The 22,054-nt window shown below is 35.2% G+C and overlaps 8 protein-coding genes across 10 annotated transcripts; 4 read left to right on the top strand and 4 right to left on the bottom strand.

Annotated features, from left to right (window-relative positions):
• The first annotated feature begins 1,838 nt into the window (after positions 1–1,838).
• LOC106355797 (peroxiredoxin-2A-like) lies at positions 1,839–3,966 on the top strand. The gene is given in 4 exon segments (XM_048735584.1): positions 1,839–2,384; positions 2,491–2,856; positions 3,543–3,616; positions 3,662–3,966. Coding segments are annotated over 4 exon segments (1,230 nt in total). The 3' UTR covers positions 3,906–3,966.
• Positions 3,967–4,166: 200 nt separating this feature from the next.
• Positions 4,167–5,437, bottom strand: LOC106353657 (30S ribosomal protein S9, chloroplastic). The gene is made up of 2 exons (XM_013793431.3): positions 4,980–5,437; positions 4,167–4,582 (listed from the first exon to the last, which is right to left on the bottom strand). Exons 1-2 carry the CDS (start codon positions 5,328–5,330, stop codon positions 4,295–4,297), a joined length of 639 nt encoding a protein of 212 aa, XP_013648885.1. The 5' UTR covers positions 5,331–5,437; the 3' UTR covers positions 4,167–4,294.
• Positions 5,438–6,943: 1,506 nt separating this feature from the next.
• LOC125575108 (probable 1-acyl-sn-glycerol-3-phosphate acyltransferase 4) lies at positions 6,944–9,330 on the top strand. Of its 3 annotated transcripts, none has more exons than XM_048735782.1 (3): positions 6,944–7,437; positions 8,005–8,569; positions 8,655–9,330. In XM_048735782.1, the coding sequence occupies exons 2-3, from the start codon at positions 8,007–8,009 to the stop codon at positions 9,232–9,234; spliced, it is 1,143 nt and encodes a 380-aa protein (XP_048591739.1). In that variant the 5' UTR covers positions 6,944–7,437; positions 8,005–8,006; the 3' UTR covers positions 9,235–9,330. The 3 variants fall into 3 exon arrangements, with proteins under 3 accessions (XP_048591739.1, XP_048591737.1, XP_048591738.1); XM_048735780.1 differs by having other exon boundaries at positions 6,947–7,437; positions 7,987–8,569; XM_048735781.1 differs by lacking the exon at positions 6,944–7,437 and having other exon boundaries at positions 7,451–8,569.
• Positions 9,331–10,243: 913 nt separating this feature from the next.
• Positions 10,244–11,440, top strand: LOC106353659 (pathogenesis-related protein 5). Its single transcript, XM_013793434.3, has 2 exons — positions 10,244–10,404; positions 10,559–11,440. The coding sequence occupies exons 1-2, from the start codon at positions 10,365–10,367 to the stop codon at positions 11,245–11,247; spliced, it is 729 nt and encodes a 242-aa protein (XP_013648888.2). The 5' UTR covers positions 10,244–10,364; the 3' UTR covers positions 11,248–11,440.
• A 178-nt stretch (positions 11,441–11,618) lies between these two features.
• LOC106355798 lies at positions 11,619–12,002 on the bottom strand. Its single transcript, XM_013795679.3, has one exon. The coding sequence runs from the start codon at positions 12,000–12,002 to the stop codon at positions 11,619–11,621; it is 384 nt and encodes a 127-aa protein (XP_013651133.2).
• Positions 12,003–16,400: 4,398 nt separating this feature from the next.
• Positions 16,401–18,467, top strand: LOC106353660 (protein BRASSINAZOLE-RESISTANT 1). The gene is made up of 2 exons (XM_013793436.3): positions 16,401–16,812; positions 17,408–18,467. Exons 1-2 carry the CDS (start codon positions 16,552–16,554, stop codon positions 18,140–18,142), a joined length of 996 nt encoding a protein of 331 aa, XP_013648890.1. The 5' UTR covers positions 16,401–16,551; the 3' UTR covers positions 18,143–18,467.
• BNAA07G21890D lies at positions 18,222–19,567 on the bottom strand. Its single transcript, XM_013793437.3, has 2 exons — positions 18,922–19,567; positions 18,222–18,802 (listed from the first exon to the last, which is right to left on the bottom strand). The coding sequence occupies exons 1-2, from the start codon at positions 19,197–19,199 to the stop codon at positions 18,760–18,762; spliced, it is 321 nt and encodes a 106-aa protein (XP_013648891.1). The 5' UTR covers positions 19,200–19,567; the 3' UTR covers positions 18,222–18,759.
• A 799-nt stretch (positions 19,568–20,366) lies between these two features.
• On the bottom strand, positions 20,367–21,841 carry LOC106353664 (calcium uniporter protein 5, mitochondrial). Its single transcript, XM_013793440.3, has 3 exons — positions 21,644–21,841; positions 21,137–21,528; positions 20,367–21,047 (listed from the first exon to the last, which is right to left on the bottom strand). The coding sequence occupies exons 2-3, from the start codon at positions 21,482–21,484 to the stop codon at positions 20,535–20,537; spliced, it is 861 nt and encodes a 286-aa protein (XP_013648894.1). The 5' UTR covers positions 21,485–21,528; positions 21,644–21,841; the 3' UTR covers positions 20,367–20,534.
• Positions 21,842–22,054: the final 213 nt, after the last annotated feature.

The raw sequence follows: 22,054 nt of genomic DNA, 5'->3' as shown, positions 1-22,054 counted from the left end.
AAAATAGTTTTTGTTCTCTTTGTTATGTTAATTTAAAATATATATTTTTACTTTACTATCATATCAGCAATTGAAAAAAAAAAATTTGTAGACAATTTTCGTCTCATAGAAATTTATTATAAACAGTTTTAATTGTATTACTACGATAAACATTTTTTAGCAGGCAAAATCACATACTTTATTTTTTTATTTAAGTTGATGTTAAAATTTTTTGCAAGAAAATATAAATTTTTATGTAATTTATTTTCGTTATGTAAAAGTAGTACTAAATAAATCTAGCTTAATCGATAAGAAAAATAGCATTTTGTAATTGGTCCAGTAAATTTTATGTAGAATAGTGAAAGCATCAATTATTTTTAAAAAAAATTCATTAAACACCAAATAAATTGAAAGAGAGAGAGAGAGTACTATATAGAATGACCTGGAAGAAAATTTAGTTTCATTAATCTTATGTTTTCAAAGCCTCCAGTCCTTGATATAAAACACTAATAACCCATTGGTCAATCACTAGTTTTTGCAGCGAGATTCCAAATCATTCGTACACCATTTTATAAAGCATAGCAATTAGCAATAATGTAGATTCATAATCGTATGCATATACTTACTTACAGACAGATTTCGTGACATCGGTTTAATCGAAGGAAGGACACTTGGATACCAATATTTTACTTTTGTGTTACTCGTCGTATTGTGGCAGCGAAGTGTTGCAGGGAGGGGATAGCGATATGGCATAGATACGCAACTGTTTTAACTTATATATTCATAGAAATATTCAGAAATACAACTATACATTAGGTGTGACGTACATACACTGACACACACTTCAGTTGTTCATAGATAACCAAAAAAAGAATTTTGAAGTGGTCCGGTGCTGGTAGCAGCTGACTATTAATAACGTAATAATTTCATTTGAAACTAGACCCCTCGAAATCATTAAATTGTTACAATTAATGTTCTTTTTACAAATGCATGTAATCAATAAATTTTTAGGATCCTACCAATGGAAACACACACACACACCAAGTATGTTTTTCTCTGTTAGTATTATACTCTCTCCATTCTTTAAAGATACATATTCTATAGAAAAAAATTATTTCTAAAAAATTTATTTTCTTCATTTTCAATGCATGTTTTATTAACTAATTGCAAACTTCAAAAATTTTAATTGCACTAATTGATTTTTTATTGGTTTAAAATTGTGAAAAGAAGATAAACATAAAAAATTATGCAAATTTAATGTGTTTTATTAAAATGTGTGAAAAAACTAGAATATGGATTTTTTAGGAACAATATTACATAAAAATCAATTGTTGAATGAAACTATTGGTTTAACACCCAAGAGTTCAGGTTGTGTTTGTTATTTTCAAGTAATAGAATAACAAAGTTATGAGGAGCTAGCGAAATGAAAGAACAAAATAAAAACAGGAGAAGCAGAAAAAATGGCAGCAGGAGAAAATGCATGGAAAGAGTCAAAGTGGGTAAGCTCTCTCATACCTAACGTTCGCACACCATTCTCAGCTAAACCAGCTTAATCTCCAGTTTTCATTTTCCGTATGCATCTGATCACTGTCTCACAAGTGGCAAACTGTATGATGACAAGGAGACCAAGTCAAGCGAATGTGAGAGATCACAAGTCCAAAAAAAAAGTGTTTCTTCTTTGACGATAGTTTATATACACACAAGAGTGTGTGTGTTCCTCCGGATTTTCAGTTACTATTGAGGTGATCTACAAACACACAATTATGTGTGTTTCAACAATTTAGTGATTATTAATCCTAGCAGAGATTACTGGACCATGAATTATTGGGTTTGTTTGTTCCAACTCGAAAACTATATATATGACGACGATGTTGGATCTTCCAGAGGAATTGATAGATGATATTTTCTCTAGGGTTCCCTCAGAATCTGTGAGAGCAGCACGATCAACGTGCAAAGCTTGGAACGGTTTATTTTATTCGATGGTTTGCAAAGAAGATGGAACATAATGTTAAAGTAACATCGGAAGAAGGGAGTCAGGTGAGTCTAGGATGATCATGATAATGGATCATAATGTTTATCTAAAGAGCATTGTAGTCAACGAGAACCCATCAATAAAGCGTCTAGGTAAACTCACTTGTCTAACCCACGGACAAGTCAAGATATCTCAAGTCTTTCACTGCGATGGTTTGTTACTATGCATCTTAAAAGATGACAAGAGACTTTTGGTTTGGAACCCTTGTCTGGGACAAACAAGGTGGATCGAAAAAGGACGACATGCTGACGTACGTGCCAAGTACAAGTACGCTATCGGGTACGGGTACGAGGAAGATTCTTGTCGTCGACACTACAAAATCTTGAGGTTTATAGTTCCTAAAATCCGAGAAGACTTTTTAATGGGTTTAGAGGTATAAACCTTTGCGGCCGTGGTGTTTCTCTCAAAGGAAACACTTACTGGTGTGTTGCAGACCCACGAAGACAGATCGCTCATACGGTTTGTTTTGATTTCACAAGAATGAGATTCGGAGGGCTTCTTATCGGTTTAAACAACTCGTGATTCTGTCTTGTGTGAGAGATGAGAAGCTTTCGGTTTTACTTCAGTCTTGGGAATCACTTGTGGTTGATATATGGATCAGTGATAAGATTGATGAACAAAAGGTGTTGTGGAGCAAGTTCTTGAGAGTGTATACATTCACTAGCTTGGTCAGTAAGATATCAGATGGGCGTTTCTTTGTTGAAGAGGAGAAGAAACTCGCAATGATTTTTGGTAAAGACGGAGACAAAAAATTAGACACAGTGAGGATGAAGACTTTAGAGAATTGGATCTTGGAGAGTCTTCAGACAAAGAGTGTTGGCCACTTGTGTGCCCTTATGTTCCAAGTTTGGTGCAAATCAAGCCACACGAAACCAGTTCAGAGAAGCGTAGATATGATGTGAGAACACTCAGACAAAGAGTGTTGGCCACTTGTGTGCCCTTATGTGCCAAGTTTCGTGCAGATCAAGCCACCCAAAACTAGTTCAGAGAAGCGTAGATATGATGTGAGAACACTCAGACAAAGAGTGTTGGCCACTTTGTGTGCCCTTATGTGCCAAGTTTCGTGCAGATCAAGCCACCCAAAACTAGTTCAGAGAAGCGTCGATATGTTAATAAGCGAATCAGACACAAGGATATGATCATATGAAGAAGATTTTTAGTTTATTTTCAATCAGAAAGAACTGTACTATATATGTCGTTTGAAGCCTTATTTCTTCTTATAATGAATTTTACAAAGGGAAAGTTTCTAGCAAATGCTAGATTATCGAGTCGAGACAACAGCCGACCAGTTAGCTACCGAGTTTTGTACTGGTTTTTCTATTTTGGTTTAGTTTTCTAGACTACTTCAGGTTTAATTAATAAAATGATTTTTTGATGTAAAAATGAATTAGGCTTTGCATTATATTCAATCAAAACAGAACACATGAAAATAAAAAGAAAATGGAGGCAAAGGAGTGTACTAGACGAGTTGATGATCCAACAATAATACAAAAAAACAAAGCTTCTTTTAACAAATGATTTCGTGGAATAGCATAAGCTTGAAAGTGGATTGGGGTACAAAGGTGTGGTGGAGCAAGTTCTTGAGAGTGGACATGGGACCATTCAGTAGCTTGATCAGCAAGTTTTCAGATGGGTGTTTCTTTGTTGAAGAGGAGAAGAAAGTTGCAATTGGTTTTCAGTAAAGACTAAAGACAGAAATGAAAGATCAGACACAATAAAAGTCTTTGGAGAGGATGGATATTTTAGAGAATTGGATCTTGGAGAACCTTCTGACAAAGAGTGTTGGCCACTTGTGTGCCCTTATGTTCCAAGTTTCGTGCAAATCAAGACACACAAAAGCTATTCAGAGAAGCGTCGATATGATAATAAGCGAATCAAACACAAGAATAAATGATCATATGAACAAGATTTTTAGTTTATTTTCAAACAGAGAACTATATTATGTATGTTGTTTGAAGCCTTATTTCTTCTTATAATGAATTCGATAGACTAAAAGAACGTTTCCACGATTTCTACTTTCACATATTCCTTGTCTGGAACATACAACGACCGACCATTTGGCTAAGTGCTAGATTTTTGTTTTGTATTGGTTGTTTTATTTCGGTTTAATTTTCTAGACTATTTCGAATTTGAGTGATCAAATGACTTTTTAATGTTAAAAAAAAATGAACTTTCACTCTTGGCTTTGCATTATATTCAATCTACACATAAACTGAAAACAAGGAAATGGAGCGAAGGAGTGTAGTTGATGATCCAACAATAATACAAATAACAAAAGCTCTTTTAACGCTTGGAGAATTGTGGTGCCTTACGAGCCTTCTTGAGCCCAACCTTCTTTCTTTCAACCACCCTCGCATCTCTAGTGAGCAAACCTTCCTTCTTCAGAGGAGATCTATGGTCTGCACTTACCTTCAGGAGGGCACGAGCAACTCCGAGAGTAATGGCTTGAGCTTGACCAGAGAGACCACCTCCATGAGCTTTCACAAACACGTCGTAACTGTTCTCATAACCAAGTGTCACTAATGGCACTTTAACGTACTGAAGCCACAATGGGTTGCCCTGAAGGTACTCCTGAAAAAAAGGATCATCATCATTTTTAGCAACATATGTGGGATTGATTCAAAATAATTAATTCACATTCACAATACCTCATTAGAGACTTTTACAATAATATCTCACTCTATTACCACATTCTCAACCACTTATCCTTAGTCTAAAACAGCACTTTAACATATTGTTACAAACTATGCTTCCAACTAAGCTTTATAAGCGCTAGGCATTGAATCACTTATACTACTTGTTCAGCCAATTTTAATAACAAGACTTATGTTATTTTATTGCTGCAAAATTTATACTACTAAATGCTTCAGACAAGAACACAACATAATGTCAGTCTAAAGCAAAACACACATCAGAAACAGCGTAAGCATCATCTTGTAATAAACGAATTAGAAAAGATAAAATGTACCTTGGCATCGCGATAATTTATAATAACTTTCCCGGTGCCTTCTTGGAGCACAACTCGAGCGATGGCGCACTTACGCCGTCCCGTGCCTATGATCTTCTGAGCTGCGAAACCTCCCGGAAGCCGAGATTTCACGTACTTCTTCAGCTCCATCGTATCATCCTCCTCCGCTACCTCCGCGGGAGCAGCTACCGTGGCGGTGACTGAGAGAGAAGCGCGTCGAGCGGATTTCGCCGGGAGTGAGAACGCCGAGTTTGCTCGGGGGAAGGAAAGGGTGGTTGGTCCCTGAGAAACTTGGGAGGAGAAAGAGAGGGACGAGAGAGAAGAGGCGAGGTTTGAAACCGATAAAGCCATTGTCGCTGGAGGAAGCTCGCAGGCACGAGGAAGAAGATAACGGGATGAGATTAGGCAGCGTCTCTCTCTCTATCTCTATCGCTTCATGAGCTCTCCAAGTGATGTACGCGGCCCATTAACGACTTATATGGGCTTTATAAGAGGATAACTAATGGGCTTGTGGCATTTCTGTAAGTTGTTCAACAAAATATTGAACTATCTTAGAGGGTGTTATTGGTTTTAGTATTTTAATGGATTTAAAAATCCAAACCAAATCAAGTGTTATTGGTTCTATCATTTCAAAATCTAGTTTCAAATATAGTGTTATTGGTTTTATGATTTTAAAATAGATTTTAGAGTCAAGTGTTATTCAATATTAATAATTTGTTTGAGGATTTGATTTTGATTTAGATTTGAATGGATTTATGAGTATTTTGAAGAGTAAAATACAAGGAAGCAAATATTGAGTTAAACCTTGTTATTTTGATTGGATTTGCATTATTGATTTATTTCCAACTCCTTATTTGTGTTTCCAAATAAACGTGGTTGATATAAACATTGTTATTATGTCGTCTTCCGTTCATGTTCAAAACGTTCATTAGGCACATGTCTTGTATATAATACATACAAACGAAACAAGTGTTACTAGTTATCATATTCTTGTGTAAAATGGTACTTGTGTCTTGCATATCATATTTTTGTTTTGATAGGTTATTAAGCTTTTTTTCTTTGTCATATGTTACATTATCAAACATGAATCCTGAATTTGACATCAAGAAACATCAGAAGAATAAAATATATATGTCGCATGAAGATGATGAATTAGATGGCCGATTACCAACGAGAACTTCAATTGCAAATGTATTTCATTCATTTATAATAATCCACTTATTTTGATTTTGAAATCTTATATCATTCATTTTGAAATCTGTTTGTGATTTTATAATCAATGGATTTGTCAATGATTTCTAAATCCAATTTTTCTTTCTAAATCCACTAAAATGATAGAACCAATAACCCCCACTTAGATCAATTTGTATCTTATTATACAAAGCCATTAACAAACACACACAAAGATAAGTCATAATTTCTGGGTGACCAGTCATGTGTTATTGTGTTGATACTTGATAGCTTCATCAGATCAACAACAATGGACCCATTTGCCTTAAATCTCGTCGCTAGCATATTAGTTCGGGAGATAGAATCACTTTCTATATGGACCGCGATAAAATCACTTCTACTGTAAGTTGACGAATCAGAGGGAGAGAATATAACTTCTGAACCTGATCAATCACATCCTCATAAGGTTTGGTCCACTGTCACTTTTAATGGAATTTACTTTTGGTCGATGATATCTTATAAATCAAACATTAATATCTACAAAAACAAAAGAACTTATCTTTAGTCTACTAATTTAATGATTCCAGTGTTATTTAGGACAAAGAGACGGTAACCACTAGAGAAAAAAATTTCATATTAATATTCACACTTTTTATTAAAAAAATCAATAAAAGTACATACTTTTGGAACTACATAATACACGATTGTTTGCAAAAGGTACTTTCTCTCAGCATATTTTAAACATGAATTTATATGTTGTTGTTGCCAACCTATCATGCATGAAAATAATTGAGCATGTGGTCAGACTCCATATACAAAAAAAAAACAGAAAAAAACTAAGATCTAAAAATTTGATTAGATCCAAGCTTTATAATAAGAAAGGAGGCAGCGTGTTGATTTCGTTTTAAATAAATTAAGAAAAGGCGTTATTTTTTTTCTTTTTTTGGTACAAACTTAAAACTGAAGTGGAGAAGAGAAGGGAATGTTATAAGAGGTTGGCGTTGCTTGACGCTTGGAGATTGGGCCAAAGAGAATGTTCTAAGGTGGTCGCAAGTGTCAGGTATTTGTCTTCGCGGCGCCTTTGGACCTTTTTATCGTCACACGACCAATCAGAGTGCTGGATTTACATACTGTACACCCTACCTTCTCTGATCATTCCCACCCTCTTTATTAAGATCCTATCCGACCCTAAACGAATCCTTCTTTTAAGATTCTCCCACCATTCCTCTGTTCCTCTTTTTAACGTTGATCATCTCCCCCTCTTCACCAGCTAACTTGCCCTCTCCTGGTACTTTCTTATCTCCCTCTCTGTCTCTGTAGATTTTTTTTGTTTCCGACAGAAGTGTGTTTCTCTTGCTCTGTCTCTCTAGTCTTTGATCACGTGGGATCTAATTTTTGTTTTTATCAGTTGCTGTATCCATCCACAAGTCTTTTTCCCAATTTGGAATACTTATTGTAATAGCGTCAAATCTTGATTCCGAATCTATGTAGCTGCCTAATACAATTGTTTACGTTCATTGGGTTTGTTTTAATGAGATAAAAGTCGAAGTTGGAGAAATAACAGATTAGTGTAATACCAATTGTTTTTGAATTGGAAATTGATGAAACTTAACAGGTTGAATAATTGGTTAGTTCATGTTCCTGAGTTTCACATTTCCATTTTTTTTGGTATGTTTCATATTCAAAAGTTATAAAGTTTGGGCATGTAATGTCTTTGATTAGGCTCTATGTGTGATCTCACTATTTTCTTTTGAGCTTATAATTGACATTGTGGCTATTGCATTGCTTTACTAGCTTTCGGTTGGCACTGAGTAACATTTGATTCACATTGCTACAGTTCTGTTATCTCTAACAGATATGGAAGTTTGTGGGGACTCTGATAACTTAAAGAACCGCCCCTTGACTCCACTTAGGATCCTAAGAGGTCTCATCATCCTACTCATCTACCTCTCAACTGCCTTCATGTTCCTCGTCTACTTCTCCCCCATCTTCGCTCTAGCCTTACGTCTCCTTAGCGTACACCAATCCAGGAAAGCCATCTCCTTAATCTTCGGTCACTGGCTAGCTCTCTGGCCTTACCTCTTCGAAACAGTCAACGGAACATCCATGGTCTTCTCCGGAGACACCCTTCCCGTAGAGAAACGCGTCCTCCTAATCGCTAACCACAGGACGGAGGTGGACTGGATGTATCTCTGGAACATCGCCTTGAGAAAAGGCTGTCTCGGCTACATCAAGTACGTCCTCAAGAGCAGCTTGATGAGGCTGCCTATCTTCGGCTGGGGGTTTCATATCCTTGAGTTTATCCCTGTGGAGAGGAACCGTGAGGTCGATGAGCCTGTTATGCTTCAAATGCTTTCCACTTTTAAAGATCCTCAAGAGCCCTTGTGGCTCGCTCTATTCCCTGAAGGAACAGACTTCAAGTATACTACTATCTTCCCTACCTCTTAATCAATCTGCATTGTCAACAACACTGAGATCTCTTCTCTCTTACTTTGATATATGCAGTGAAGAGAAGTGTAAGAGAAGCCAAAAGTTTGCAGCTGAGGTTGGTCTTCCAGCGTTATCAAACGTACTTTTACCAAAAACAAGAGGCTTTAGCGTTTGCTTTGAAGCTCTACATAACTCTTTGGATGCAGTATATGATTTGACTATTGCATACAAGCCTCGTTGCCCATCTTTCATGGACAATGTATTTGGGACTGATCCTTCAGAAGTTCATATCCACGTTAGGCGAGTTTTAGCTAAGGAGATTCCGGCAAATGATGCAGAGTGTTCTGCTTGGTTAATGGATTCGTTTCAGTTGAAGGACAAACTGTTATCTGATTTCAATGCTCAGGGGCAGTTCCCAAATCAAAGACAAGGAGGAGAAGAACTCTCTATTGTGAAATGCGTTGCAACTTTTGGAGTGGTGATATTTTTGACAGGGGTGTTTGTTTATCTGACCTTGTATTCACATAGCTGTTTCAAAGTCTATGTTGGTCTAAGCTTCGTGTATTTGTCTTTTGCTACTTATTACAAGTTTCGGCCCTCACCGTCTGTTGGCTGTTGTAGAGGTGGTTCTAGTAAAGAAGCAAAACAACACTAACTCCTGTTGTACATTACAATTTTTTCCTTACACAGAGAAACAATATAAACCGTTTACAGGCAGAAAAGATTTCAAAGCTGCCTTTTTCATTGTTAAGTTTCTTTGTATCTTACAGTTTCTTATCAAGTTTTTTTTTTCTTTTCAAGTTTCAACTATTATTATGGTTGTGTCAAGCTGTTTGCAAAAGCCACTGAGAAATTAGTTCTTCTTCCAGAAACTTTCATCGAGCAACAGAACTGTGTAAGAAAGAGATGATTGTTGGAGCTGCGAAAACAACAATAAGTCATTAAATCTTGTTGTTGTCAGAGAGAGAAGACCGTTGCTCTTGCTCTTGCTCTTTAACTGCTCTACAAGATCATCTTTTCAGGAAGAGCATGTATATAGCATCTCCTGTTTTATTTACATGCATTTTCTAGTTCACATGTCATCTTATCTCCCTATCCAAGTAAAAGCATAAGTGAGATCAGGTTGGTTTTAATAGAATCAACTTTTGAACTTTATTTACCTTTTTTGTGGGGAAAGAATTGAGAAACCTAAAAACAAACACAATGTCTATAGATACCTTTTGATTGCCAGCATATTTATCAAACCCACTTCAACTTGTCCCATGGGAAGCATATACATGTTTAAAACCGTGTAGCCCTTCAGTCTAAGTCGGTCTTCTCAACCCCGTCACATTATAATTTACAAAGTCACAGAACCATACAATAAATCATATTTGTCAAGGAAAAAAAAAAAATATATATATATATATATATATTTGTCAAGGAAACCCCATTCTCACGGTAGGTTTAAGTACTCTTATTTTTCACCGGCACAGAGTTGGTTAAGTTTCCTGAACATTGATTCTAAGCCTTAAGTCAGTCTTCTCAACCCATTCCCCGGTTCTAGTTCGCTGAAAATGTGCCCCGTTCCCATTAGTTATGGGCCTTTGATGATGAAGAAGAAGTCTTTGATTCCTCTTTCAAATCCTGCTCACACTACGTCATTATAGATGCAAATAAATAAAAAACACTACGTCACTACCTAGAATCTGTACTTTATAAATAGAGGATCAATGCCACTGACATTCATCATCATCAACATTCACAACACATAACACACAAGAAACTAAATACAAAAAAAAAAGAATGGCCAGTCTTCACATTCTCTTCTTCATGTTCATTACAGGTAACAGCAGCAACAACAAACACATTATGTTTTTGTTTTTGTTTCTTCACTATTTCACTCAGTATGTTTTTGTTTTTGTTTCTTCACTATTTCATTCACTTATGTCTTTATCTTCCTTTTTAATGATTTGGTTTGTGTTTTTGCAAAAATGAAGGCGGAGTTGCTGTTTCCGCCACCGTCTTCACACTGAAGAACAGCTGCCCTTACACCGTCTGGCCGGCAACTTTCGCCGGCAAAGGCAGCACCCTCGGCGAAGGCGGGTTTCAACTAGATCCAGGCGCTTCCGTGCAGCTCACGCTTACCAATGAACCAGGATGGTCAGGCCGGTTCTGGGGTCGTACCGGCTGCAACTTTGACTCCTCAGGCCACGGCAACTGCGCCACAGGAGACTGCGGCAACTCCCTAAAATGCACCGTCACCGGAGCTACTCCCTCCACTCTAGCTGAGTTCACAATCCAAGGCGACTCCGGCAACGATTTCTACGACCTAAGCCTCGTCGACGGTTACAACGTGAAGATGGGGATAAAGCCCGAAGGAGGATCCGGAGAGTGCAAGTACACGGGCTGCGTCGCTGACCTCAACGCGGATTGTCCTGAACAGCTTCGTGTCATGGATCCGAACAACAGTGGAAACGTCGTGGGGTGCAAAAGCGCGTGCGCGGCGTTCAACACGGATGAGTTTTGCTGCAAGGGAGCTCACTCTACTTCTCAAACTTGTTCTCCTACGGATTACTCGAGGAAGTTCAAGAACGCTTGCCCTACCGCTTATAGCTACGCTTATGACGATGCTTCGAGTACCTTCACTTGTGCTGGAGCTAACTATGTGATCACTTTCTGCCCCTGATTAAAATTTGACCAGAGCTCCGGTTTTAAATAGATCGGATAGCTAGGGTTTTTATCTATCTTTTGCTTGCTGTACACGGGAAGATGAATATCTTCTTCCACTTTTTAAAGATTTTCCTAAGTATTGATCAGTTGTTACACTATACGCTGTGATTTGTATTGTGACATATCTTTAAAAATAAATAATTGCATTACATACTGTTCTAATGAAACTCACATATTTTGCAACATCTAACAAACTAGTTGTGCACTAGTTTTATTGAGCAATAATTTAATTAAAAAAACAAAAGGAGGGAGGAAGCTGTCTAGCATAGGTTTTCAGTAATCTTGCAAAAAACTTGCTTGCTCGTGGTTTGCCTAACGTGGTTAAAGTCACCTCAGGCTTGTACTCTCACCCTTGTTCCTGAAGCCATATCTGAATCTCATCGTTGCCCCAACTATTTCACCAGTCTCCTCGGATCGGATCGGGCAGCGACCGCTAAGTACAACCCACGCCCCTTCGTGATCAACTCCTTCAAAGATGCGATGATTTGGTTTCTTTCTCCCAAAGTAGAACCACTCTCGAGGGTTAAGGACGGGATGTGCTGTCTGCGGAAGCAGCCACGGCTCTCGAGTGTACAATTCCTCCCCCAATTCCACAACCAACCCCGGAATCGCCACTGCTTTTCCTTCAATCTTTGGCCGGAGATAACTCTCTATGATCTCATTGTGTGAGATCCAACTTTCATCCTCGCCGTATCCTGCCAACTTCGTCATCCCTAAATCAACTAGACGGTATCTACTGTATTTATATCTTCTGTTCCATTGTTATCTTCAAATAATATTTTATACTATAAAATAGAAAATAATTTATAATCAAATATTAATCTAGCAAATTTTTTTTATAAATATATTTAAAAATATTTCTAATATGTAAGTATGTTGTTTAAAATTTAGACACAATAATAAAAAAATTATATATTTAATAAAAACCTTTGTCATATATAAATAAAATAATTTACTATGTTGATTTTTAAATTAACAAAAATAAACTAATAAATATTCGTAAGAAAACTATGTCCGCGTACGGGAGTATAACACCTAAAACATAATATATATATAAAATTAATATCCTTAATAAATAAAATATAACATTTAGAACATAAAATATAAAAATAAAATCCTTAATAAATAAAATATACACACAACCCCACATCTAGCTATGACACCCTAGCAAATCTCACCCTTAGAATATGTAAAGGCCATGTGGACGATCGATTATGAAAAATAAATCTGATTGTTAATGCGAACAGCCCGACCCAAAATCAAACCCAACTATACTTCCTTTTTAATCTATACTAATAAAAGGGACCTTTTGAGGCTCCATAGAGCGTCCACATCAGCAAAAAAAACTTCTCCCGAAAGATGACATGTGGCATAAAATATAGTTTTACATTTTAATATTACTAATTTTCGAAAATTATAAATAATATGTAAACATACAGCATAAAAATGGAAAAACTACATTAAAGATATGTAAGATTACCATTTTTCACATAAAGAAAAAAGACGGTTTATCTCCATAATGTAACATTACCGTTTTCTAAAAAAGATACTAATAAAATTGACCTTTAAAAGCTCCATAGAGCGTCCACATCAGCAAAAAAAACTTTTCCCGAAAGATGGCACGTGGCATAAAATATAGTTTTACATTTTAATATTACTAATTTTCAAAAATTATAAATAATATGTAAACATACAGCATAAAAAAATGGAAAAACTACGTTAAAAATATGTAAGATTACCATTTTTCACTTAAAAAAAAGACGGCTTATCTTCATAATGTAACATTACCGTTTTATAAAAAAAAACAAAAACATTATATATAATTTTGAAAATAATAAATATATGTAAAAATACAACATAAAAAATGGAAATACTACATTAAACATATGTAAGATTACCATTTTACATTTTTATTTAAAAATAATAATATGTAAACATACAACATAAAAATGGAAAAACTACATTAAACATATGTAAGATTACCATTTTTCACTAAAAAAAAAGACGGTTTATCTCCATAATGTAACATTACTATTTTGTAAAAAAAAACATTATATATAATTTAGAAAATAATAAATAATATGTAAACATACAACATAAAAAATGGAAATACTACATTAAGCATATGTAAGATTATCATTTTACATTTAAAAATAACAATAATATGTAAATATACAACATAAAAAAATGGAAAAACTACATTAAACATATGTAAGATTACCATTTTCACTAAAAAAATGGTTTATCTCTATAATGTAACATTACCATTTTATATAAAAAAGAAAAAAAACATAAATATAACTATTTGACTATTTGTCCAAGTTCTTCTATTAAACATTGCTGTTTTACATTAAAAATGGAAAAACACATTAAAATTTAAACATCTATCTTAAAATATAAAATATCGATATTAACTAAATATAAAGTATAAGAAAGAGAAATACTCAATATATAGAAAAATAAATAATAAGTAAATATTATAAATATATAAATATACGAATAATATATACAATAATAAGTAAATGCACAATTTTTTAAAAATGGAAAGAGTACATTAAATATTAAACATCTATATTAAAATGTAAAATATAGATATTAAGTAAATATAAAGTATAAGAAAAAGAAATACACAACTTAAAAACAATGGAAAAAAGTATATTAAGATTTAAACATCTATCTTAAAATGTAAAATATAAATATTACCCAAATAGAAAGTATAAGAAAAGGAAATACACAATTTAAAAAAATGGAAGAAGTACATTAGTATTTAAATATCTATCTTAAAATGTAAATCTATCTTAAAATATAAAATTATTAGTAAATAGAAAGTATAAGAAATAGAAATACACAATATAAAGAAACATAAATCATAAGTAAATATATAATATAAGTAAATACCCAATTTAAAAAATGGAAAATTACATTAAGATTTAAAAATATATCTTAAAATTTAAAATATAGATATTACGTAAATAGAAAGTATAACAAATGGAAATATACAATTTAAAAAAAAGGAAAACGTATATTAAGATTTAAACATCTATCTTAAAATGTAAAATAGAGATATTAAGTAAATAAAAAGTCATGAAATGGAAATAAACATTAAGCATTAAATATATAATATATGAATTATCAATAAATAATAAGTAAATAATGTAAATATATAATATATGAATTATCTATATAATAATAAGTAAATACACAACTTTTTTTTTAAAATGGAAAAAGTTCATTAAGCATTAAACATCTATCTTAAAATGTAAAATATATAATATAAGTAAATACACAATTTGAAAAATGGAAAAAGTACATTAAGATTTAAATATCTATTTTAAAATATAAAATATAGATATTACGTAAAAAAAATATAAGAAATGGAAATAAACATTTTAAAAAATAGAAAAAGTACATTAAGATTTAAGCATCTATCTTAAAATGTACATCTATCTTAAAATGGTAGTAAATTATATAAAAATAGAAATACCACATTAAACAAAAAAAATAAAAATGTATAGTTTACATCAAGAAAGTCCATATAAAACTCATTATTCCATCAACATCAACCTCACACTATCAAGGAAAACTTCAAATCACTCGAGCAAAAAAATAGTTCCACCATCAACTCATGTCGTCCCAAAAATCTTTAATGACCTTGAAAGAGATTTTTTATAACAACGAACTTTTTATTAGGTGGATTCATTATTGGGAAACCCGCAACTTCCAAAAGCCAAACTTATTCATGAGAATTGAATTGCTTTTCATAGACTCAAAGGTATTCTTACAAATTTAAAGTAATCTAATCTAGAATTTTATTGTTAATATTCATTCAAGCGTTTATCCCGAAACACTTTCTTCCTCGCCGAATCAGGTATTGGTTCATGTTGGTTTAGTATTGCTTTTGGTTTATTAACCGGTTTAGGATGATCCTATTGTAAATATAATTTAAGTTGGTTTAGCATATATTATGCTTAAAATAAATTAAATTAAATAATAGTAATATTAAGCTTAAAATATAATTTTAGAGAGTTTTCAAATATAGTTTACAGAACATTATAGGTGATGAATTTAATTTATTCAATTCGTTTATTACTTAAAACTAAGTTTTTTAAAAACATACAGAGTTAGAAATATCAATGATGGATTGGTGAGTATAACGTGAAGACAAAAATATAAATATTTGATTTTCAAGATAAGAAATTCAGCTTTTATTCAGTTACTCAATATATAATATCTTAAATTATTTTTTAAAAAATATACATAATTTATATATATAGATTAATCTTCCAAACTTAAAATATTATATTATATATGAATAATGTTTTTAAATTAAAATAATTTCTGATTTAAAAAAAAATAAAAACAACAAATGGTTATTTTCAAATAATGGATGTAATTTACATTATACTATCATTTAAAAAGTATTAGATACGTTTTGATATATCATTATTTTCTATTTCCAGAAAACAATAAATTGTTAAACATCAATATCATCTAGGTTAAGTATACGAACATCACAAATTCAAACATCACAAAAAATATTTACATAAACAATATTCAAAAGAATAGTTATATACTTAATATTTCAAAATCAAAGATATTTTTGCTAAAATTGTACTTACCTGGCCAAGGAGATCGACCATCTTTTTACGGATCAATCGATTGTTGAGCATGTGGTCGATCCAAAAATATTCTGCAGTTTAATTAAATATTTAAAGCATTTATTCCAACACTCAACATATAGTTTTGCTAAATATGATAACTAGACAGCCAACAAAATTATAAAAAAATATTTAAATAGTAAAAAATATGTTAATTTAACGTGTTAAAATTTAAAAACAAATTTTAATTATGACATGCATCTTAATATTTATATAAATATATATCATAACCTAAATTTAAAAACAAATTTTAATTATGACATGCATCTTAATATTTATATAAATATATATCATAACCTAAACAAATTTTAATTATGACATGCATCTTAACACGTTAAATATATATTTTAATTTAACGTGTTAAAATATGTTTCTTAATATGATAAGAAATGATTTAACAACTTAAATTAGAAAAAATAAAAAAATCCCGGGCGTAGCCCGGGTTAATCCCTAGTATAATTAATTTTGGAGAAGGAAAGAGAGATTCTTCTTCCTCGATTCCAGCGAAGAAAAAAGCGTATTCCTCGTGAGCACTACTACCTTCTTCTTCTCCAGTCTACGTTCACACAATCTTCACCCTCACACCCATCCAAGCTCGAAAGATGACGTCAGATGGAGCTACGTCGACATCAGCAGCGGCTGCAGCAGCTGCGGCAGCGAGGAGGAAACCATCGTGGAGGGAGAGGGAGAACAATCGGAGGAGAGAGAGGAGGAGAAGAGCCGTAGCAGCGAAGATATACACAGGGCTAAGAGCTCAAGGTGGTTACAATCTTCCAAAGCATTGCGATAACAATGAGGTCCTCAAGGCTCTCTGTTCTGAAGCTGGTTGGGTTGTTGAAGAAGATGGCACCACTTATCGCAAGGTCAATCCCCAATCTAATTTTCAGATCTGAGCTTATCTCTGTATAGATAGTGTAAATCTAATGACTTTCAATTGAGGGCTTGAATCTGATTCGATCACAACACTTTCTTTAGATTAAAAATCATGTCTTTAAACGGATCTAATGTCCTAAAAAGTTAAATTTAGCATTTTTTATTACTAATCTCAGAGTGATATGTGTGTTTTGTAAGGAGCTTAATGGTCGTTAGGACCAAAGCTATAAAAACATGTCGGAACCTCAGCTTCTTTTGTCTTAGTTTTCTGATAGATTCAAATCGTAAACTAATTGTAATTCAGTAGTTCTGCTTCTTGAGCTATTAGCATGCTTAAAATCTTTACTTGAATCCAAAGTCTTTGCATTTGTTTCCTTTACAGCTGTGATTTAGTTCTGTAATGGTCGTTAGGACAAAAGCTCCAAAAACATGTCGGAACCTCAGGGCATTTTTTTCGCAGTTTTTTTTTTGTCTAAAATGGGAGTTGTGGTTGTCTTACTTGATCCAAAGTCTTTTGCATTTGTTTCCTTACTGCTGATTGAGTTCTGACATTGTCACCTTTGTTTGTTTTCATTTGAGCAACAGGGATGCAAGCCTCTACCTGGGGAGATAGCTGGGACATCGTATCATCATTACTCATCACAAAACCAAAGCCCTCTTTCTTCCGCCTTTCAAAGTCCCATCCCTTCTTACCAAGTCAGCCCTTCTTCCTCATCTTTCCCCAGTCCTTCTCGTGGTGAACCAAACAACAACAGCTCCACCTTCTTCCCCTTCCTCGGAAACGGAGGCATCCCTTCCTCTCTTCCTTCCCTCAGAATCTCAAACAGCTGTCCCGTCACTCCACCCCTCTCATCTCCAACTTCCAAGAACCCTAAACCCTTGCCTAACTGGGAGTCTATTGCTAAGCAGTCAATGGCCAACGCTAAACAATCAATGGCGTCTTTTAACTATCCATTCTATGCGGTTTCTGCGCCTGCTAGTCCCACTCATCGCCAGTTTCATGCTCCGGCGACTATACCTGAGTGTGATGAGTCTGACGCGTCCACTGTTGACTCTGGTCATTGGATAAGCTTTCAGAAGTTTGCACAACAGCAGCCTTTCTCTGGATCTATGGTGCCAACATCTCCTACCTTCAATCTTGTGAAACCTCCTCCCGTGGCTCAGATGATGTCTCCAAATGTTGCGTTACAAGAGATTGGTCAAAGCTCTGAGTTTAAATTTGAGAATAGACAAGTTAAGCCGTGGGAAGGAGAGATGATACATGATGTTGGTATGGAGGATCTGGAGCTTACTCTTGGAAACGGCAAAGCTCGTGGTTGACTTTGAACACTTGAATGTGAGAAGCTTAGCTATTCTTCTTCTTCTTACAGGTATCTCTGAAATCGCATTTGTTATTCAGTTACTATCCATATATGCGGCACATACCCTTCTCTCACCATGGAAGCATTGGAGTGTTGGTGTCGTTGTTCAATTCATGAATTTGGTTCCAAAAGAGCATTGTTTGTAGATAAAGATATGTCAAGATGTATGATCATTATGTTCTCTTACAAATGTTACATTCATTAGCGGCTTGAAACCGTTGTGTGTTGTCTTGTCAAATTGACTATTGACGTATTATGTCTTAAGCCCATTTTGTTTCTCTCAACATCAAAGATCCAAAATTTGCGGAACATGTTTTTTACAAATCTGTATCTCAATGCTATTCATTATCGTTTTGTAAAAAAAACTAACGCATATCATCAAAGATCTGTACCTGCTGAGGCTGTGACTATTAAAAACTCTGGAACATCTTTTGATTCAGAACCTTGACTGTACACTTCTAATGATAACGCACAGCCCTTGCGTATAGAGAACTAAAAGACTAAAGATTTTGTCTTCCTCTAAACCGGTCCGAGAGTGTTGAAATGGTCCCATGCTTCCTAAGTGATTCAAAAGAGTCACCAGTATCCTTTTCCTAAGCAGTTGAGACATCTTTGTACCCTGCAATACCCAAAAAGAAACAAACCAGAGTTTCAGTTCTGTCACAATCAGATACCATCCTCTTCTTTTCTTTTGAACAGAAACCAATTAGATATGTTCTTAATCAGACATTTGATAACCTGTGACCATCGCAAGTAGGGCAAAGACATGGATTGATACAAACTGGATCATACAACGGCGACCATTTTATAGTTGCGTCTCCTTTGCATACTTTGCATATGTAAAACCCTTTCCCACGACACGCTCCACAAGGCAAACCGCTCTTCTTCCGTTTCTCTTCTGTAGCGAGTCGAAATGCACCAAAGGCTGCCGCGGACACAACGTTTATGGTCATGAACCCGCCAAGAGCTACGAGCACGCTGTTTATCAAGAATCGAATCGGTTCTGGTGGCGGCATCTTATATAGTCTTTATACGGAATTTCGTCGAACACCTTGAGTGCGTTCTCTGTTAAAACTTTTCTCAACCCCCCACTACCTCTGTTTCACTTAATATATCTATCAGGAAGAACGGGTTGATAGTTATGTTCCCGCCAAATATATGAATAAACACAGAAAGGTTGACTTATGAGTTGCAGAGTTTTCTGTGGTCGTTGTGTGTTTGGGAGGAAGAAAGAAGATAATAATTGTGTTGAAGATTATTGATGTATAGTTTCGTGCTTTGACTATTTTACCCTTTCAACAAAGGGAGAACCGAGATAACATCTTGGGTTCGAATCGAAAGTACCTAACCGAAGTAACATTAAACCAAGGTAACATCATCCTCCTAGTCTTTTTTAAATCCTACTAAAGAGAAGATGATCACCATTTTGAAGCAGCAAGATAACAAGCAAAACAGGAGCATGGGCATAACTTTGAGACTGTTAAGAACCAATGTCACATTCTTCAGTTGGGGGGAGCTTAAAGACTTACTGTCTTGAGGTCTTGTAAGACATCTCTGGATCTTGAAATTATAATGTATTCAACTGTCATCTTCATTCTGATCCTGAACTTGAGATTGCCACAAGGAAAAATTACCTTCTTCTTCGACCTCACTCTACATTTGAAGTTCGTCATGTCGCCGAGAAGCAACACGTGGATGACTTCGCCTTCCGACGTGAATCCGTAGGCTTTAGACCGCTCGGAAGCATCGAAAACGTACGTTCTCGCTAGAGAGCTGTTCAAACCTTCGCAGTCTGATTCTCTGATCTTCATACTTCTCAAGTCTAGTGAACCAGCGCCAGTCTCGGTGAGAAACAACAGCCTTTGCTTCAAGAAGACAAGAGGTCTACTTGTAGGGGTAACAGACCCGTGAACCGTTCTGTTCTCGGTGAAAACCGTTAGCTTCCCGGTGAGATCAGTTGCTAATATGTACCTAACACGACCCACGTGATGCACTTCTAGTAACGTCACTTCCAAACCATCCATAAAATAAGAAACTTAAACTAAGAAACGTTGGACCCTCGGAAACTTTTATCAAGGATTAACAACGGAAAACAAACTTAAAGTAAGAAACGTTATTGTTCGGTAGATTCAATAATCAACGAATTCCATAAAATAAAGTTATACTGATTTTAGAGCTCAAGATTATCAAATAAAAATTCTCAATCTCCATTGACTACTGCAAAACTAAACACCCATTGGATTCTTTTTTGTAAACAACAAGGAAACAAACATGAAGAAGCCTGAGAGACATTGGTTATAGCATATAAAACCAAAAGTGAATAATGGTTAGAAAACCAGAAACCGAATGAATCAGTCGCTGCGACTATGCAAAGAATCCTCTAAATCAAGATCAACTCCAACACACTTCCGAATAGATGCGTTCGCGTGGCACGAATGATACGAAGAGCAAGACGTCATCTTCGACTTGTTCTCAAGTTCCTTAAACCTCTCAACATCAAACTTGCGACTCTTGAGCAACTTCCTCTGCCTAGAAAGAAACAACCTCTTCATGAAATCTTGATAAGTTGGGTCCCTGGAAGTCATCAAGAAATAACCGTAACCAACAATAATCCCAGTGGCTGTAGTGAAGAAGGTAATGGGCTCCATCACATCCCATGAAAACTCCCAGAAGGTTAGCCTGAAGAAGAGTCCGATCTGAACCACAGAGTAGCCAAGACCACACCACAGAATCTTCCTCACTTGCTTATGTGCCAACACATCAATCTCTTCCTTCATTCTCCTAAGCTTATCGAACTCGACTTTAGCTGGATCATCCTCTGGATTCAAACCTAAAGGCACTGCCTTTCTAATCAACTCCACCACCTATAACAAAACCCACAAGACAAAGATCGATTTCAGACAAACACAATGAGTTTTTTTTTTCCAAGACAAAACATGAGATTGCAGCAGACCTTATCTGGATGAAGATAGACTTTATCACGGAAAATTAAAATGACACCAGCATCATCGAGGATACGAGCGAAGGCATGAGCTTCGTGGAGAGATCTAGCGATACCAAAACCTTGAGAGGCCTCAATGAGTTTAGTGTAAGAGACAGTTTCATCATTCCCCATACAACCGAGCTTCTTCTTCATCTCATCAACGTTCACTAACCTCATTAGCTTCTTCGCTTCCGTTACAGTTATCTCCTCCGTTGGTTCCACTGTGAGACATCTGTAACCACCGCCGAGCCATGACGACCTTATCGGACAACTTTTACTCGCGGCCGTACGCCTCAAAGCACCCACCGCCGACCACATCTCTTAGGATGAAAACAGATATGAGATTCTTGTGGGACTAAAAGCTAAGGAAAAGAAGAAAGACGCGTGAGACTCGAATCTGAGAACGTGGAGGGGTTAAAAATAGTAATGCATTTATGAAAAAAGAAAAGAGGAAGAAGCAAGCAAGCTTTGTGTTACTTTCTGGAATTAGAAAAGTTTGCTCGACATTTGTTCACTAGCCGTGCCTTTTCGATTTCCCTAATTCCATTTTGTAAGGAGAGGAGACGTTCGAGGAGAGCTGCAGAGTCTTGCGGCCCTTGTGGGTAGGTTTGGGAGGAAGATAGAAGATGTTTGATTGACGCGCTTATAGTTACGTGCTTTTACTATTTTACCCTTTCAATAAAGGGAAGAACCTATATAAACCGAGGTAACGAAATCGAAACTCGAAAGTACCTAACCCAAGTATATTAAACCGAGATAAGGTCTGTAACGTCACAAGACTCACAACCATATTAACAGGAGGAGGCATGGGCTTTAACTTGGAGACAACCTGAAACTGTAATGCCTCAAAGATCGTAGCCACAACCTTCTCGGTTTTCAGACACTCCA

Source organism: Brassica napus, chromosome A7 (genome assembly GCF_020379485.1).
Source record: "Brassica napus cultivar Da-Ae chromosome A7, Da-Ae, whole genome shotgun sequence".
NCBI lineage: Eukaryota > Viridiplantae > Streptophyta > Magnoliopsida > Brassicales > Brassicaceae > Brassica > Brassica napus.
The sequence above is the reverse complement of the archived record's forward strand: the minus strand, read 5'-3'. Positions and strand labels throughout refer to the sequence as shown.